At 35.7% G+C, this 17883-nt stretch overlaps 1 protein-coding gene and 1 long non-coding RNA gene across 4 annotated transcripts in view; one reads left to right on the forward strand and one right to left on the reverse strand.

Moving 5' to 3' along the window:
• LOC142054633 (uncharacterized) overlaps positions 1–16873 on the forward strand; it is a 20581-nt gene extending 3708 nt beyond the window's left edge. Inside the window, exons 2-3 of one of the 2 annotated variants that reach the window (XR_012659627.1) lie at positions 4016–4129; positions 16788–16873. This is a non-coding gene — a long non-coding RNA (uncharacterized LOC142054633). Of the gene's footprint in view, positions 1–4015; positions 4130–7009; positions 7095–16787 lie in introns of those variants that run through there. The other variant, XR_012659628.1, reaches the window with a different exon arrangement.
• AK9 (adenylate kinase 9) overlaps positions 1–17883 on the reverse strand; it is a 70208-nt gene that overhangs the window by 3083 nt on the left and 49242 nt on the right. The window contains exons 25-37 of one of the 2 annotated variants that reach the window (XM_075087428.1): positions 16710–16929; positions 14463–14522; positions 13480–13680; positions 11169–11387; positions 8198–8411; positions 7088–7289; positions 5796–5942; positions 3997–4217; positions 2609–2805; positions 1916–2085; positions 1093–1191; positions 909–1011; positions 239–353 (exon numbers count right to left, since the gene is read on the reverse strand). In XM_075087428.1, the coding sequence (XP_074943529.1) occupies positions 239–353; positions 909–1011; positions 1093–1191; positions 1916–2085; positions 2609–2805; positions 3997–4217; positions 5796–5942; positions 7088–7289; positions 8198–8411; positions 11169–11387; positions 13480–13680; positions 14463–14522; positions 16710–16929 (2168 nt within the window). Of the gene's footprint in view, positions 1–238; positions 354–908; positions 1012–1092; positions 1192–1915; positions 2086–2608; positions 2806–3996; positions 4218–5795; positions 5943–7087; positions 7290–8197; positions 8412–10480; positions 11388–13479; positions 13681–14462; positions 14523–16709; positions 16930–17883 lie in introns of those variants that run through there. The other variant, XM_075087427.1, reaches the window with a different exon arrangement.

The following is a 17883-nucleotide window of genomic DNA, read 5'->3' on the forward strand; positions in this document are numbered from 1 at the left end:
CATTAAAGTCTCATGATTTGTGAGAGATCACTTACCTATCTACCTATCCTGTTAACCTTATTTTCTTCCCTGGTCCTTATACACCTCCAATAAACTTGGTAGTGTGGACTTAAATCAGTATGTAATTGTATTTTCCCAAGTTGGACATAAGAAAACTACACAGATTGGTTATCAGTGTTGTATCAGATGATTTACTGCACTTATATAATTCATTATAGCATAGTATTATATAAGCTACCTTTTAAATGGCAGGCGATGAACAGCAGAGCAGTTTTTTTTACACTTAGGAATGGAAACTTTGGCTTTAAGCAGCCTACTTCATTCAGAGCTTTTATTAGAGAAGTTGCTACGCCCTAAACGAAGAAAACAGTTTTAGAAGACCATTACAGAAATCTAGAACAAAAATATACTCAAAGCCTGATCCTGTTCTCATGGATATCTAACAATATAGGATGATATCTAAGTTGGTGAATTGTACAAGATAGTAAATAGTATAAAATAAGGAGGGGAGTGACCATGAATCATTTTTAATTTCATATTCATGTCTCAAATTGTAACCAACTATCCTTAAGTGATTCCAGATAGGCTTGTGTCTATCCTGGTGTTAAAAATCAAAGCAAATTAAATATTACAAGATATGATAAAGAAGTCAGAAAATCCGTCATACAAGACTGCAGTTTATTATTCCCCTCTGATGGTCTTACTTGAATTTTTTCCATTAAAGCTACAAATATCTATTATTTTAAAGCTTTTTAAAAATTCCTCTCAATTGTAACTGCACAATTTTCAGTTTAATATAATACCATTAATAAGCATAAGACTCATATTGCATTAGAAATGAAATAAACTGTGTGGGATATACTATACATTGCAAAATCATGTTTTAAAATAGAAAAGCAAAAACTGGCCTGTTCAAGGTATCCAGCCAAAGGAAGTGCAGTGAGTGGTATTGGCTCCTTTACTGGAGGGAGTTTACGTGGAAGCTTCAGATTCCAGTACTTTTCTGGTAATCTAACCAAATAGAAAGTAACCATGTTTAATATGTATAAACCGTGACATGATTAAAAATTAAACCACAGTTAGTATATTCACCTCATAAACTTCAGAAGCTTTTCTTCACTTTCAAAAATATATACCTTATCTTGGTATTTTGCTGCATACTCAATGTTGCCAGGCACCAGAGCTTCATATCTGAAGAGACAGAGCAAGAAAGACTATTGACTGACAAGAAATGTGAAACATCATTTGTGTGGTGTAAATTCATGAGCTACTGAGAGCCTTCTGGTAACTCAGCAAGTATAGGATCTACAAAAAAGTAGCAACTGGATCATCAAAGTTTCTACCACATGACTGACAGTTATAGGGCTCAAAATCTGAAGAGTCTCTGCCTCCAAATCTGCTTATTAAGGGGCTTTTATAGTGCTTCTTTAGAGTTCCTCTAGTTAAAATGCCAGTCGTAGTTGTTCAGGAGATTAAGAGGGGAGAATTGACTATTATGGTTCTACCTTGATGAGAAGTTCCTGCACACAGAGGAAATCAGTGGAACTTTATGGTGGAGCTTTATGGATCTCTTATAAAAATTGTAATAGCTAGTTTTGCATCTACTAAGATTTTTGTGAGATTTGTTTGAACTTTTGAAGGCTTACAATAGGGAAAACTCAAACTATCAGAGCAGTCCTCATCACAAAGGACAGTAAGCCAATGCAGATCTTTGTAGAACCTGTAGCCATATGAGTTTCAAAACGTGATTTTACATTGATTTCCAAAGCCACATGCACAATATGGAGGATTGTAATTGTTTTTCCTGACAAACCCTGAACACTATTAAAAATTACTTTGAAAGTATTTCCTCATTAATGTGTTAATACAGGACACATAGTCTGTAATTCGCATTATGAAAACTGCAGTGATGTACCTCTGTTTTCCATCCAGGTAAGTGACTGGACAGTATCCCTGCATTTCAGCACTGGTAGGGAATAAGGCCTTCACTTCTGCCGCAGTCAGTTTCTTTGGTAGCCTGTCTGGGGACGGGAGAGGGTGAGGTGCCAGTGGTGGCACATAAACCTCTGGTCTACTCAAGAATTTCTGTAGAAAAAGAAATTAAATGTTTTTATAATGAAAGAAGCACTGCAAGAGTGCTAGTCAGACTCCAGAGGACTGGCTCACACAATTAAGATACTTGTTTCTTCTGCAGAACCTCTCTCAGTGCATTGGCACTGCTGCTGCTCTCAAGTAAGTAATTTCTTTTCCAACCCACTCTCAACTGAAGTCATCACTATCTGCCCACCATCCGTCACTATCCATTGCTATCATTAGCCACGCTTTACCCCCAGTCTCCCTAAAACAGATGGAGAAAGGAGGAAGTGGTTGTTTTAAATTAATGTTTGATCTATGACAATTTGTAAGAGGAGCTTTGGTTTGAATGAACTCTCTGCTGCATTTTGTCTGCCTAGGCGTTTGGTAGCAGAAGTATGCAGAACAAAAGCTTGAACACTAACACTAGTCTAATTCAGATTACAAATTGCTTGTTTGTGTACGGAATCAAAGAATCTCAGCAACAATGTTCCCTCTTCCTGTAATCCCTCCCAACCTGCTTCTTGACACTTACGTCCAGTTCTTCCTGTGAAGCCATTTTGTAATAGTGTCCTCGAAATTCTGCAGCAAACTGCAATGACGACGTTACAGAGCAGTCAACCAATTCACCCTTTTCTGCAAGGCTCACGGGACAGTACTGTCCAAACTCCCCCAGCCGATACTGCAGCTCTTTGGGAGTGATACATAAATCAGCAATGCCAGCTGCTTTTCCTGTTAATGAAAGCAACTAATGTTTTATTAATGAAAGATGTGGAAACATCAAACATTTCTATTCAGAAATGTTACAGTTTAGAAGATATTATAATTCATCATGTGAAAATGATACGAAATAATGGGCATTAAAATAACATTTTTAATAGATTGATATTAAAATAAAGTTGCGGCTAATTTTACCAATTTTAACATTTTTTCTAGCACTTAAGAAATATAATAATTATCGATGTGGGTTCTCTGCATGCTTAACTTATTCTGTTTTCCTGGGGATAGTTTTATTTATGATTTATTGTTTTACTCCTTTGTGTTGCTAAGGAACATCTCAGGTATTATTTAACTTCTTTACACTGGTGAGAAAGAGTACAAGGTGTGATGAAAGCCTTCCTTTTACTGATCCATTTCTTTCAAATGCTACAGTCTGTCTGGATGAAATACATTCAGAATCTTGAATAAAATGTCATATAAAACCCAAACTATTTAAAAAACATGCTTTTCAAACTTGATGTGAAAAAGTTAAATGTATTTTAAATTGGTTTTGGCATATGACTGCAACTTTTAAGAATGGTGCGGCCACAGAGCTGTAGAAGTTAAAACCAAAAGGGGGATATGAGATAAAGAAGTCTGTTTGCCCCTCCGAGGAATTCTAGTTAAACTGTACAGGCATGTTTAAAAGGCATAATTAATCCTGACCAATGCTGACACACAAAAATTCAAGTGGGAACTGTGTCAATTTAGACTAAAGTAGTTTTCCTCCCACAGCACAGAAATTAACTCAGATGGCATTTTTAACCTTAATTCTGAACTTATAATTAACATTTCCCCCTCCTTCCCTCTTCCTCCACTGACACTTAAGTGAAGCTTCAAATCATAGTTCCCCTTGTATACTTTGGGCTACTGTTTCTGATTTATCACCCAATGTTGAGGAATATGCCATGCACCATAAGAACTCTGACTTCATTCAACTGTATTATGTTACTCTGTTCTGTGAAGGATGACCTCAGACTGTCCTGTAGTTGGTTTTGTCTTTGCTCTCTTCAAGAGACCTCTTCAAGGTCTCTGCAGATGAGATGTATGTATGTGCCCCAGAATTAGCTTCATCCAAAGAAAGTTGAAATTGAAATGCACTCATTACATTGCAGCTTCTCAAAGAAACAAATAGTATTCTGAGAAACTTTGTTTTTCTTTTACCTTCTTTTATTCTTTCCAGGTATATCTGGATTTCTTTAACAACCACTTGAACTTCCTGCAGTACTTTGTTCCATATCCACCACTTGCTCTGAAAGGCATCAATCACACACCAGTTCTGATGCTCCTTCCTATAGTAAGTTCTAATTGCATCAATGTGCTGTTTATAGCAGGAATTTTTAATAGCTAGAATCTGTGAGCTGTCATGTTCAGGGTAGGGAGGTCTGAAGACAACGAAAAATAACACTGATTTAAGTCTGAAGATTAGATCATGTCATTGAATTTCAGGTGTAAATTCTACAGTTCACTTAAAGTCCCTTTTACAAAATTCTGCTTATTTGACACTGTAGAACATATTTAAGAAATACAACTTTCTTATTAAGAATATTACCAGTTACATACAAAATGCAGCATGCTTCTTATCAGACAGTTACATTCAGAAAAAAAAACCAAAACTTTTGCTATTTATGTCCCAAATACAACTGAACAATTTTATGAAGTATTTGGAATGTATCACCACATATTAACTGACACACACTACCAATACAACATTAAATGGTACCCTAGACAAAATGCTATGAGACTTTAAAAATGGAATTAAACTGATTATTGGAAAAAAGGGCTTAATTTTTAATTATGCTGTTATTTGAAATCAAGAAGTAGCTATAATCCTTGGATATATTTTGAAAACTGTCATATTTACATATACATAAATGAAAATAATCCATCTGACCTCTGAAAATATTATGCAAGGCCATAAGAGATATTTTGACTAGAACATAGAAGCATTTCCTGTTGTGGTTCTTAATTTACATGATGCCAAAAAAAGAGATAAACTGCTGCTTTAATAGAATTAATTTCTCTCTAAGTTGTACCTCTCAGAAATCTGATATTGCATGTTTGATTTATATTTAAGCCTATGAAATGTAATTAGTTTGGTATTTAAAATGAAAAGTTTAAAGTAAATACTTTCAAAAAGACAGCATTAATTTAATTTTTTGCAATGCAAATTGTCTTTAGGCTTTCAGTAAACAATTAAGCATTGTACTGATTACTTGATAAAAAGAGACAAAATGAAAGAGAGATGCAATAATACTCTAAGGTATCTGGAACTTCTTAGAAACACTTCCTCTAATGAGAACCAGGTTCTTATACAATTTAATTTTAAGGTGAGTGTTCTGTTCTTTTTAATTCTCTGTCTGTTTATAAACTACTTACTGCTCTTCCTCAAAAACAACCAACAGCTGTTTAAGCAGAATATTTATCTCCTTAGAAAAACAAAGAAGGGACCAAGCTGAATTGAAAAGTTGAGATGAGTAATTCATGCTTTGTACACGTTATTAAAATATTCATGATTTCTATCTTTTAAAAAGAACTTTAGTTAAGACTTAAAAGCTTATGAGATGAAGTATTAATTTCCTTTATGATCATAATAATAAAATAATGAAAATAATAAACTTCAGCAGCAGAGTGAACTAGTGACATTTCTGATGCAGGGTTTCATTAAAACCGATTTAACTAAGCAGTGGGTGCACAGCGTTGCACATCTGTGGCCTCAGTCATGTGGTCAGGGGATGTGGCCAGAGCACGCCACAGATTCTTTATTCTCCATTTCTGGCCTGTGGAAATCAAAGCATTAGACTGTAAAGGGACTGGTGCCCATGTCTTTTCATATGTGGAGGCTGGAGACAGCTCGGTTATGCACCAGCTTAGATACAGCCTTTCTGGGTATAGCACTGAGGCACATAGAGAAATGACAATATTGTGTGGATAAAAATATTGCCCTCAGGGAGCATCCCTACCTATCCGTGCTTTCCTTATCCAACAGTGCTCTTCTGAACACTTCCTTTGCATCCATTTCTAATTCAAAGATTTTCACTGGAATTATCCTAGCTGATTCCAAGAGGTTTACTTGTTTTCTTGTTACAGGATATCCATCAATTACAACTCTGCATAGAAACAGAAACAGAAAGAGGGTTTTCCCAAGAAGTCAGTTTCTAATTAACCATAAAGACTATGTATGTTCCTAGTACATTCTCGACAGAGACAAAAGTTTACACCCATGCCATGAAGTTATCACTGCCCTGACTTGATAGACTCTGAAGAATTTACAATCAATTTTTTTAAAAAATCAAGTAGATAGAATAAGAAATAGTAAAGAGTAAAGGAAATATACAAAGAGCAAAAGTTATAGGAATGGAATTGGATGGCTCTGACTTATAAAAATGGTGGACTTTAAAATTCTGACACATCAGCCATTCAGAAATGTAATTTTAACTATGGGAAACCTCCATATGGATGGGGAGGAGCGGTTTTCATACTGAAATGCAAAATGATTTACAGTACTTGAAGAGGTTTTTAAAATCTCATTGAAGAAGAAATGCTTTTCACATATTAGGCAATAGTGGGGCAAAATATACTGCAACAATATTCCAGTATTTAACATGAAAGAAAAGCTAAAAATATTCTGATCTCAAGCTCAAATAATTTTCAGAGATTATTCCAGAATTCCCTTTCCCTGTAACAATTCTCTTTTTTGGGGAGAGGAGTTGAGTGTCATGAAATCATGATCATGAAGCTTTGTAAGTCTGCTCAGTTTGGGAGGTGTTTCAGTGATGGAGAAAGAGCCTAGGAAATCAGGATGACATATGAATGAGATGGAAAGACTCACTGGTTTCAGTTCCTCCTTAATAACTTCAGTTGTTAACAAAACCAGAAAAAACCTTGAGTACTGAAGCAGTCTGTGTGACCAAAGAGAATCAAATGTGTCCAAGATGGTACTAGGGTTGGTATAAGAGAGAGAAAATCATAGTTCTCAAAGGAAATACTGGCTTATTGACTGAAAAAAAGGTAACTTTCATAAAGCATATCACTTGGATTTACTGGAATATACGTACTTGAAAATTGCAGAAAATTATGCTTCAGTCTGTTTTCCCAGAGTAACGTGAAGAACCTCATTTTGTATGGATTCTTAATGCATAAACCAGTGATGAGTTTCAGTGAAATTGTTTTACAGTGGTAACATGGGAATCACTGCCTATGAAGGGACTGGCGTGTCTTAAAAAAAGCCCCGAAACCCAAACAAGACTCTTACCCGGTTGTATTACACACGTGATTCATCAGAGCCACATCTAGAGCCTGGACGGCCAGTTCATCAGGTACGGTCAGTCCTTTGTGAAGGTGCCGCTTCAACATAAGTGCTAACTCGGTTTCTGGCTGATTGTTTAACACTAGCCGTATGGCATCTCCCACACTCAAGCGCAGTAACCCATATACACTTGCAAATTTCTTAGCAACTGCAAAACATTTTGATTTCAAAGCACAACTTTTAGGTAAGCAGCTTCACAACGAGCAGTCAGCCTAGCTCAGCTCATTCCCTGGGTCATTTCCAATGGTACCTAACCCTGCTTAGGCCCCTGAAGAGCCCAAACCTTTGCACATGTGCAGAGCATGCACAGTGCACTAACAGCGTTCAATTCAGCACAAGCCTCAGCAGCAATAGTCAATATTATTACAAAATATCTTAGAAAATATACTTCCACTGCTTCCTCTTTTACAGAACAGCCTAGCAGTTAGATCATTATCCAGAAAATGGGAAATACAGTTAAAATTTTCTCCTTACTAAGAGATCATTCGAACCCATCTCTTCATTTTCTAACACCCTGTTCTAATCATTAAGCTATGGCGTAAGAAGAATTTTCTCCTCCTCCAGGTAGAGGCAGAGACCTGCGGATTGAAAGAGTCATGGAGGAAGAAGGAGAGGGAAGAAAGAGGGAAATCTTGTTTTCTTTAATCTAGAAGTTTGGAAACAGACTGGAGAATGTGGAGTTTTGGGTTCTGGTCCTTGATCCTAGGAATATTTCTTCATTTTACATTAGGTCATAATGACTGAAAGAAAGAAGACACAATTAGAAAATAATCAGAAATAATACAAGGGGTATAAATAGTGTCGGTCCAGGTTTTCTAAGTGCCAGTCCAGGTGACTAACTACTTAAGAAGCTGGGATAAAATTCAGATGGACAATGCATAAATATCTAACTGCCAAATGAGACACTATAGAATGTAACTAAAAAATGCTATGCCCAGCAAGAAAAGCTGGAAGACCAACAATATTAATGGTTTATGATTTTTTAATAGCAGTAATGACAGATACAGCTTCAGTCATTAGATAAGGTTTTGCTTTATAGACAATACTGGCTCCTACCTGTAGTCTTTCCAGATTTTGGAGGTCCGACAATCACAATCTTAATGGGCACAGCTGGTTTAGGTTTTGGCTGACGAATATATTTGATGGGATTTTTCATAAATTTTTCTTTATTTTCTTTTCTTGAAAAGAAATAAATGTATTGTCGATGGATTACAGGAAAGACTGTGTTTTCATGGCTTTGTTGTGGCTTGATTATGTCTCCTTCACTTAGCTGTAGCATACACAAAATGGGAAGCAGTTGATTAGGTTTCACAAAGACTCCTCTCCCTCCGTCCTACAGAAGTGGCTTTATAGGCAGGTAGAGCAGTACCAACTGTATGAAACATACCATCAAAGCATTCTGAAATTCATACATATGACCATTATATTTTGTCCGAGTCTGAGGAACTTCCTTACTTATGCAATTATTGTATAAAGAGATGAAGTAAACATTGAAGACAGTAAAAATATTCACTACTTCCAGTAGGTGGTACCGTAACACTTTCTGTCTGTGAAGAGCATGTAGTCAGAAAGGTACAACACAGTACTTTTTTTTAATATTCAAAGAACAAAGAAAATAGTCTTATTCCTCTGTGAATTAAAACCACTTACCTGCCTGACAGTAGAAGATACACTGAGAATATTGTGTTTAGCAGAAATCATGTACAAATGAAGAAAACAGAAAAGAATATGAATACTTACATTATGGTGAAGTGTAAAACCACAACAAGGCAAGCAAAAAAAGCTTTTGGTAAAATACATACACCGCTGATGAAATCTTTTCAAACACATCTGACAGCCCGCTAGAAAGTCTGTAAGGTTGATGGATCATTGAGATGCAAGAGGAGCACTAATAGCAGAAATGGTCATTGCAGAAATGCTAAGTGAATTCCTTGCGCCACTGTTCACTATGGGAGAACTTAGTCATGCCCCTGTTGCAGCCATTGTTGGACAAACTGCCTTAAAGTCCAAGTAAAAGATGTTTTAGAACAAACTATTGACATCTGTAGAAAAAATTGCCTAGACCAGATGCATTCACCTTACAGTTCTAAAGAGACTCAGAAGCGAAATTGTTACTAATGTGTAACCTATTGCTTATGTTGGCCTTCCACAAAAAAAGGAAGATGGAGAAATTGACCGTTTTTTGAAAAGGCCTCCAGGATGTATCCTGGCAAACAGTCCAGTAGATCTGGCCCTGTATTGAGCAAAGTGAAATATATTAAGGAAAAAAAACATAGTTACAGGCATACATATGAAATAATGGGGAAGAGGCAGCTCAGCTTCTTGTAGAGGGAAATCCTACCTCACAAATCTATTAGTGTTCTTTGAAGGAGTCAGTAAATATATAGATACGTTGATCTGGTTATTAGAGTAAGAGATGGGACTGTTCTACTGCATGGCATTACCTTGCCAGACCTTTCTCTGGTTCTTAGGTTCCTATTCCTGCATCAAGTCATTTCAGGGTGCTTGCCCTCAATTTATAAGACATCAGGAGTCTGTTCTATCTATCTGCTCCCATTTCTCCCTCAGCTCATCGTTTTTATTCTCTGCTTGTCTAATCAGTTGCATAACTACTTCTCTCCCCCCCTCCCCGATTTAATCTAAAAGTAGTTGGCATATACTCTGTCTGCCTTTCTACAAAAAACCTCCAGTCCGAAATCAGTTTCATAATTTCTGTTACATCCTAAAATACCCACAAAATGATCCTATTTCCCTTTCATTATTGTCAGCACATACATTTCCACTGTCAGCACATCATTCTGATTTTATCTAATAGCTTTCTATGACTTCTTTCTTCTAACTGAATTGTACTTTTTGGTTGGTAAAAAACCACTCTGCAGCATAAATGAGTGAATTGGAGAAATGAAATGACAAAAATGTAGTGAAGCCTAACAGAACAAAGTGCAAGGTCTAGCGTGTAGGGACTAATAAGAATTAAACATATAAGCTGGGGCTCAGTAACTGGAAATGTCAGAAGAAATATCTACTTCTATTAACATGTCCCTAGATTATTAGATGCCAATTTGATGCAGCCATGGAAAAGGCAATTCTCATCCTAAGATATTTTAAGTATTTTGATTATATAAAGCCAAAATAAGAGCTGATGTGTATACAATTCTGATTGCCAAGGTTAAAGACAGATAAACATGGCCTGGAACAGGTGGGCACCCAACATGATGACTATACAAAAGGGAACAGAAGTTACTTGATGAATTAGTGTAGTAAAATGAAGGCCAAAGTATGTTTCCTTCAGGAACTTCCTGTTTTCTGTATCTTTTTCACTTTTTCCTTTTTGTTTCTGATTTACTCCCAATCCAACCTGCTTTTATTTCTAGCGTTAAAACCAAAATATACCTGCTAATATTTCACTAGCTACTTATAAAACTGTAGGAGCCCGCTTTTGGGGATTGACATGCGTCCTTTCTGACCTTGACTTTCCAGATCTCTAGTAAAATACTATGGAATTAGATTTGTTGCTCTTTAAAATTTGTACATTTTGACACAAAGAATTATTGCTCATGAATTACATACATTTGACATTTGCCAGTTTACTTTTTTTGCCACTTCTAGGGTTGATGGCCACCTGCATGGCTTCTTACAAGTTCAAACCCCAAATCCTTTTCAATTGTTTTCACTGCTTCTGGAAGGCTTTAAGACCTTCTCTGTCTGTGTTTTGTGTGTCATTAAGAATTAGGCATTTATTTCTGATTCGGTGCCACCTATAATTGTGTCACCAATGCTAATATAACATTTTACTAAATGCCTCTCAGCCTTAATTTAGCTGCAACATTGAAAAGACTAACACCTTTAATAACAATGCTTGCTGTATTTTGCATATATTCAGTGGTGTAGTTTTGATTCAGTAATGTAGGTTCATTTAATATTTCTGGTATTAGTTGCTACTGTCTGATAATATTTTTTAATGTGAAATATATTTTTTAAAAGTATTACTTCATGAAAATATTCTTCAGCTATTTAAGAACATTACCTTGATTGGATCCCACTGACCAAAAGAACTTGGAAATTTATATGAGAAAACTAGCATCTTATGTGCAAGTGGCAAACTTATTGGGTAGCATTTCTCAAAAATGCTTCCACGATTTTCCATTAGAGAATTCAGCTTGTTATATATTTGGTAGCGTACGATGTGAGGCTTCTGTCCTCCATTGATCTCAATTTGTGGTATTAACAATTTGTCAAGTTCTTCCTGGTTAATGAAAACGAAATATTAGAATTATAAACATGATCAGATTTCTAACCACGACTGATAGCAAGATTTTCCGTGAACTATCAAGGATTTCTTGAGCACGTTCTCAGTCACCATAAATCAGCAAAATTTGATTTGAGATGAGAATTGGTCTTCCTGCCCATTGAAGTTTAAATTACCCAGCCTGTATTAAGTATCACACTATTTAAAAAAAAAAAAAAGCCAATCTGACAGTTAACTTTGAGGAATGTACTATGATAAAGTTAAAGCTTGAGAAATATCTTTTATTAAAAAAACCCAATTAAATATAATACTTTCCCTACTCCAAACAATTTAGCATGGCATATTTAGTTACTCTCTAAAAATATTGCTGCTCTCTGGTGACTTATTATTCCCCAGCTTATTTAACTAAAATGTAAAAACAATCCATTTTCTACAGAGTTTTTTCCTAGCAACCTATTACTTTTACAAGTGCTAATGTGTTTTAATATAATCATTCAGTTTTCCATAAAAGACCAAGATTCCACAATGTCAGAGGACCAAAAATTAAAGAATCAGAGACAGTACAGAAGAACCTTGAATAATGAATGAGAAATAGGAACTTATTTAAGGTTATTTATAAAGGCATAAATGTTTCTGGAATTTAAAAAATGATGGCAAAAATAGAGTAGGCTCTAAGTAGGGAATATTAGTAGTATCTAGTCCCAATATGTAATTCTAAAATATGATACTATCACTGTATAATTCCTCAATTTACATATGATATCTATATAGATCCACAGTCCACTTACTGCTATAAGCAGAACTCAGTATAATAATAAATTCTAAAACACTAGTCACCCCTCTTGTTGCAGAGGTTTATGTACTTCTTGAGAGAAACAAAAGTTGCCTGTTCCTTTTCTGATAAAATTTTTCATCAGTTTACTAATGCAACAAACGATATGCTCCCAAACGACAGAGGAAAATGCTCCAAGAACTATAGTATTCCACTAGTTTTAACTTGAAACATTGAACTGTTCATGTAAAGAGCTAAGGCTGTTACCGGGATTTCTTGTTCATTGTCTTTCATGGGCCTTATCCTAAATTCTTTCCAATTCTATTTTTGCAAATTCAGTTTATACTCAGAAAAGTGAAATTAGCCACAAGCTTAATTCAGAACCCCTAAAATTATTTTTGTGATTATCACTGGTTGTATGCATTGAATAGTTCAAAAAAATTATGACATTTTATGGTCACTTTTGAAAGTTGAATGTACATTCAATTCACCTTCCAAAATTAATGGAAAGGTGAATCTCTGAGCACCAAACATTCATCTTTTCCACACAGCTTATGCTTCCTTGTAGGCTATAGAATGTTAGGAGTTTATTCTTGATTCACCTGAGATTTAATCCATTAACTACTAAAATAGATTGAACCTTGAATCAGTCACACTTACGGTGTTGGTAAACACTGGAATAATTTTGCAGATCTTACATCTATGTCTTGGCTATCTACTTCTGTAAACTTTCTCTCTGGTCACTGGATAGAGTTTCTTCTAAATCGTGATTAGTTTCCTCCTCAAATAAGATACTTGGTATATAGTAAATAAATGGCACCAATCTACTTCCTGCCTTAGATGTGGGCATTAATGTTGCAGATATCTGAAGTTAGATGAGGTTACCTCACCATAGGTAATTGCACTGATTTCAAGAAAATCATGTTACTAAGAACTGTATAAAAAAATTAGAGTTGTCTAATAAGAATTTTGCCTTAAAAATTATTTTGAAATACTGTTCATACATTTATGACTCTCTAGTTTGGTTGCCTGCATCAACTGACCTGTCAAAAAGGAAGTAAGGATACAAAGACTGGGTAGGTCTCCCCAAAAGTTTTCTTTATTTTTTTTCCCCACAATATTAAACTCATAAATTGTATGCTTTTTAGAGTATATACCCTCTCACTACAGCCTTCATCTTGTTCACATATTTAGATCATGAGTACAGCAGCATGATTGTTTAACCACTAAAACTTCTAAATTTGACAAATAAAACCAAAAACTCTTTTTGCATCATGCAATCATATAACTTAACAAAATAAGCAGTAGAATGGGTACCTGTACACCTTGTAAACCATCTACTTCTGAATCAAATTTTTCTGCAATTTCATTTTGTATGCGGTCAACAGCATCTATCTCCTGTTCTTCTTCAGCCTCTTCTTCTTCTAAAACCTCTTCTTCAAGTATGGCTTCAACATCCTCATTTTCATTCTCATTTTCCTCCTCAGTGGCTTCATAATGCTCCATATTGGCTAAAGCCTATAAAGGTAAAATATTTTTTTGTTTCATGTCTGTGATACAGGTGTTTTGAAGGAACATATGGTATTCTTGTCTCTTTTTTATAATTAGAAAAATCATTAATTCAAAAAAACCTCATCTTGGGGTATCCTTTATTGTAAGCAAAAATCTAGTAAATTCTAGAATAATATTTCAGAAGAAATACAGAGGTATTGTATAGTGCATACAGTGAAGCATTGTACCCGTTCCAAGAGTGCTTAAAAACCTGAAGTGCTGCACGGCAGTTTTGGTGAGAGGAGTATTTTTTCATCCATGGTATTGTATTTTGGCAGGACTTTGTTATAAACAAGCATGTTAGCTGAAAGTGTGATTGACAGAATTTCATCAGTAGTAAAGAAGTACATTAATGCCTTTATAAATATACTTTGTAATTGAGTTTGGGCAGAAATTGTGGTACAATCCTGTTCTGGATTAACCATGGATTTGACAGGGTACTTAAAACACATGCCTAATTGCAGTTAATGGGGCTACTCTTATACTTACAAATTAGATTAAATACATTAAACACATTTGTAAGTATTTTGCTGAATTGGAGCACATATTGAGAATTCTTTAAAAATTGTTTTTAGGGTTCATGAATCAGTAGCTTCTAAAACAAGTTAAACATCATGTCATATTATTTTCGCAAGTAGAAGTTTCTGACAGTCTATTAGACTTTTACTATTCTACACTGCTCTGTGACTAAAAACTCTAGAATGTGAACCCTTCTCTTTAAAATTTTTCTTATTAGCTTGTTTTCTTACCTCCTGTTTCTTTTGTTTTTGTTCTGCTAAAAGTTCTTCCCTTCTAGCAATCCTCTCATCCTGTTAGTGAAAAAAGTTGTAAAAATACAGTGATATTTGCTAGTAAAAGCTCTCCTTTGACAATTGGTAATGTGGCCCTAGAATTAATGTTGTTCTTTCCACCTTAAAACTCTGTTTCCAGTTGCTTCTAATGTTAAAAAATACTATCTATGCAGCTTGAAATTTTGCAGACCAGATTTATCTCTCTACTAGATGACCGTGCAAGTAAATTTTGGTAAACTAATTTGGCAAATTCTGAGATTGAGATTAGGGGGAAGAAAAAGACACTGATTCTGATCACACTGAAAATATAATATTTTTATTGGTAAACTACAGGTTTCTAAACTTACGTGTGGTTTCTGTCATTTGGCAAAGGGGTGACTGAGCATAGTGTTAAATGTGTGCTGCTCCCTATGCCTATTTAGAACTGCCCAAGTTATAAGCATTTGGAATATAGGCCCCCATACATACTCAGGAGATACATGTCAAATACCTGATGGCTAAATCCTAACTCAGAAGTAATTTGAAGAAGCATTCTACTACAGGCCAGTGGGGCTGATGGGGATTCAGCCTGTAACTGCTGTTCTTACACACTGTAATGCTGTCACCTGAAGTGAGATCAGGGAAACTGAATACGTCAACACACAGGCAATAGTGCAAATTTAGAAATCCATGTTAACTCCAAGTGAAGTGGCCTAGATACCAGAGCATTCTAAGCAGAGCAGCAAGAAACTCTGCATAGACTAATTTTCTCTGCTTTTGTGACTAAACTCCCGTGTTCCTGAACAGCACTGCACTGCAGGTGTACTCATTGATCTCAGTGTCCTGTTGCCAAATTCTTTCAGTGGAGAAGGAAACTCTAATGTAGCATTCAACTAGTCTGCCTGCTTTTCCCAGACCCTCTGTATGTCCTCCAGCTTTAGGAACAAAAGAATAGTTAACACTACACTCAGTAATGCTCCATTCTCACAGCACCATCTGACTTACCAACTGGATGCTATGGAAAAATACTCAACGTGTAACTAAAAACAGTATTGCAATACACATAAGTAAAAAAATCAAATTACTGTTGCTCAGGAAATCCTGGTTCTGATATTTCCTTACTTCTGAATGCCTTAATCAATTTGTATTGCTGTTTGTGTATGTGTTATAAATAGGAACCTGTCATTTTCCTTTGTTATCAGGAACCATATTGATGCCTACACTGTTCATTAGAAGTTTGGGCCCTAGGATCCGTAGGACAGGTATTTGCTGCTTAAATTATCAGAGTAATTGCATACAGCAATGTAGGCTGGTCACTACAATGCACCTTTTCCAGCAAGATTTCCAACTTGCATCAGGAAAGACTAGATCAGGAAAATACTTTAACTCTCCCAGATTATATGTATTCTCAGGGCCAACCTCTGGCACAAGCAGTTCAGAAAACTTAGTGGTATTGTATCAGCTTTGTCCCAAATTTCATTGTACCAAAGTTCCTGTGTGTCAGGTGCTCTGTAGTAACTTATGCCCAGACTTTTTCTGATTGTAGATGTGAAGTGCTTTACCTCACTTTTATAGAAAGTTAGTAACCTTGAGTATATTGCATGTGCTGATTGTAAACGTCTGTGTAGAGGTTTCAGGTTACTTCAAGTAACTTGTAAACTTTTCAGTAGTAGGCACAGCTTTGTTCAAACGGGAGACTGTGCAGCTGCAGTAGGACTGAGAATGTGGCTTAGTGCTAATACATTCCCGTGCAGAGTGTCATAGCTGGAAACACAGACACATACACCATACAGTACCTGTGAAGTCAGCCAGTGGGAGGTGCAAACCAACTCAACAGCACAGGCTCAGGGAATCCGGGATGCAACAACAGTATAGCACATGAGATGTGTATTTGGTTTTTCATGGCTACATTAACTCTCTCCATCTAGTTGCCTTTTGCCCAGAAGTTTCCAGGTGTCTGGCATTCTGTCAGACTACCAGTTGTCAGGCAGCGCAGCTAGATATCTAAATTCCTGCATGAATTATTTCTACAAAGGAGGAAAGGAGCCCTAAATTCTTTTTTCTTCCTATGGTAAATCTAGGTATGCTGTGAATATGTGGGGCTGTGTCTCCTGGCTCCCATATCCATTTCTCTGTGTGCTCTTCACTGCTTTGGGAGTTTTAGAATCTGTGTTCAGACCTGTATTGCTGAAATTACAAAAAAAGGAGACAGGAATGAAAACTTACCCTTATTTTTGCTTTAAGGTCTTTCAGTTTCTTTTTATTTTCCAGTTTTTTATGCTGTCTTTCTTTCCATTTTTTCAGGCGTGGAGGAAAAAGACGGTCAAGAACGTCCCTTTCTTCTACTTGAATATAAATTGCAACATCAGGACAGAGCCCTCGTTCTGACAAATACTGGGCTTCATGTAAAGTACGAGGGAAACCATCCAGTATAAATCCTGTGGACCTAATTGGAAAATAAGATATTTATCATTACGAATATAGTTCAAAGTGCAACACAGTGAAAATGCAATTAATTTGGGGAAAAAAAAAGTAAACTCTCTTATTAAAAGTATATGTTAAAAGTAAACTTAAAAAATACTTTCTGGTGTTGTCTTTTGACAATGTAAAACTGATACTTCACTATGTACTTCACTGATGCACTAACAAATGTATTTCTTCTGTGGTTTTAATGTGCAGAGATTAATTATTTTTAAAGAACTTTAAAAAAGAAAAAAAAATTGTGTCCTCAGTATTGCTAATGTGACTCTAAAAACAGTACTTCTTAGTACTTACTGCTCAAAAAAATAGAAGGTACCCCAAACATTATTTTGGTAACATCTGCCACAGAAAGCTTGTTGCCTGAAAATTTATTTTTCAGAAATGCCTAAGATTTCTTCTCTAGTATAGGATGAGAATTTCGCCACTCAGCATGACCTACATCTCCCTTCCTGGAGATATTAAAAACAGGTCAGATGTATATCTGGAAAGCTTTGTGGCTTGTTGAGGCTCTTACAATCTCAAATTAGATTAGTAGTTCTGTAAAGTTGAATGTTGTATTAATAAGAAGTTAAAATTCCTATTTATCACGTTAGACCTTAGTAGGATACATGGCAAAACTGCAGAGAGCCAAAGAATCTACAAGGAGTGGGAGTGGATCGGGGAACATGTGGTCCTGGATGGTGTGGGAAAAATTTGAGGAGAGGATATTGATCATGATGTATATTGTGATTAAGATTCTCTTCTGCTATACAGTCCCTGATGAAATTGAATTTATATAATATGATATCACAACATTATGTGTAATCTAGGTAATTTTTTGTCTTGGTGCATTCTTTTTTCCTAAAATGGATTTCCCTATTTTTACGCCATTAAAAGAACATTGTCCCTTATCTGTGGGATGTGAGGACAAAAGTTTATT

The sequence above is a fragment of the Phalacrocorax aristotelis genome, chromosome 3, assembly GCF_949628215.1.
Source record: "Phalacrocorax aristotelis chromosome 3, bGulAri2.1, whole genome shotgun sequence".
Classification (NCBI taxonomy): Eukaryota; Metazoa; Chordata; class Aves; order Suliformes; family Phalacrocoracidae; genus Phalacrocorax; species Phalacrocorax aristotelis.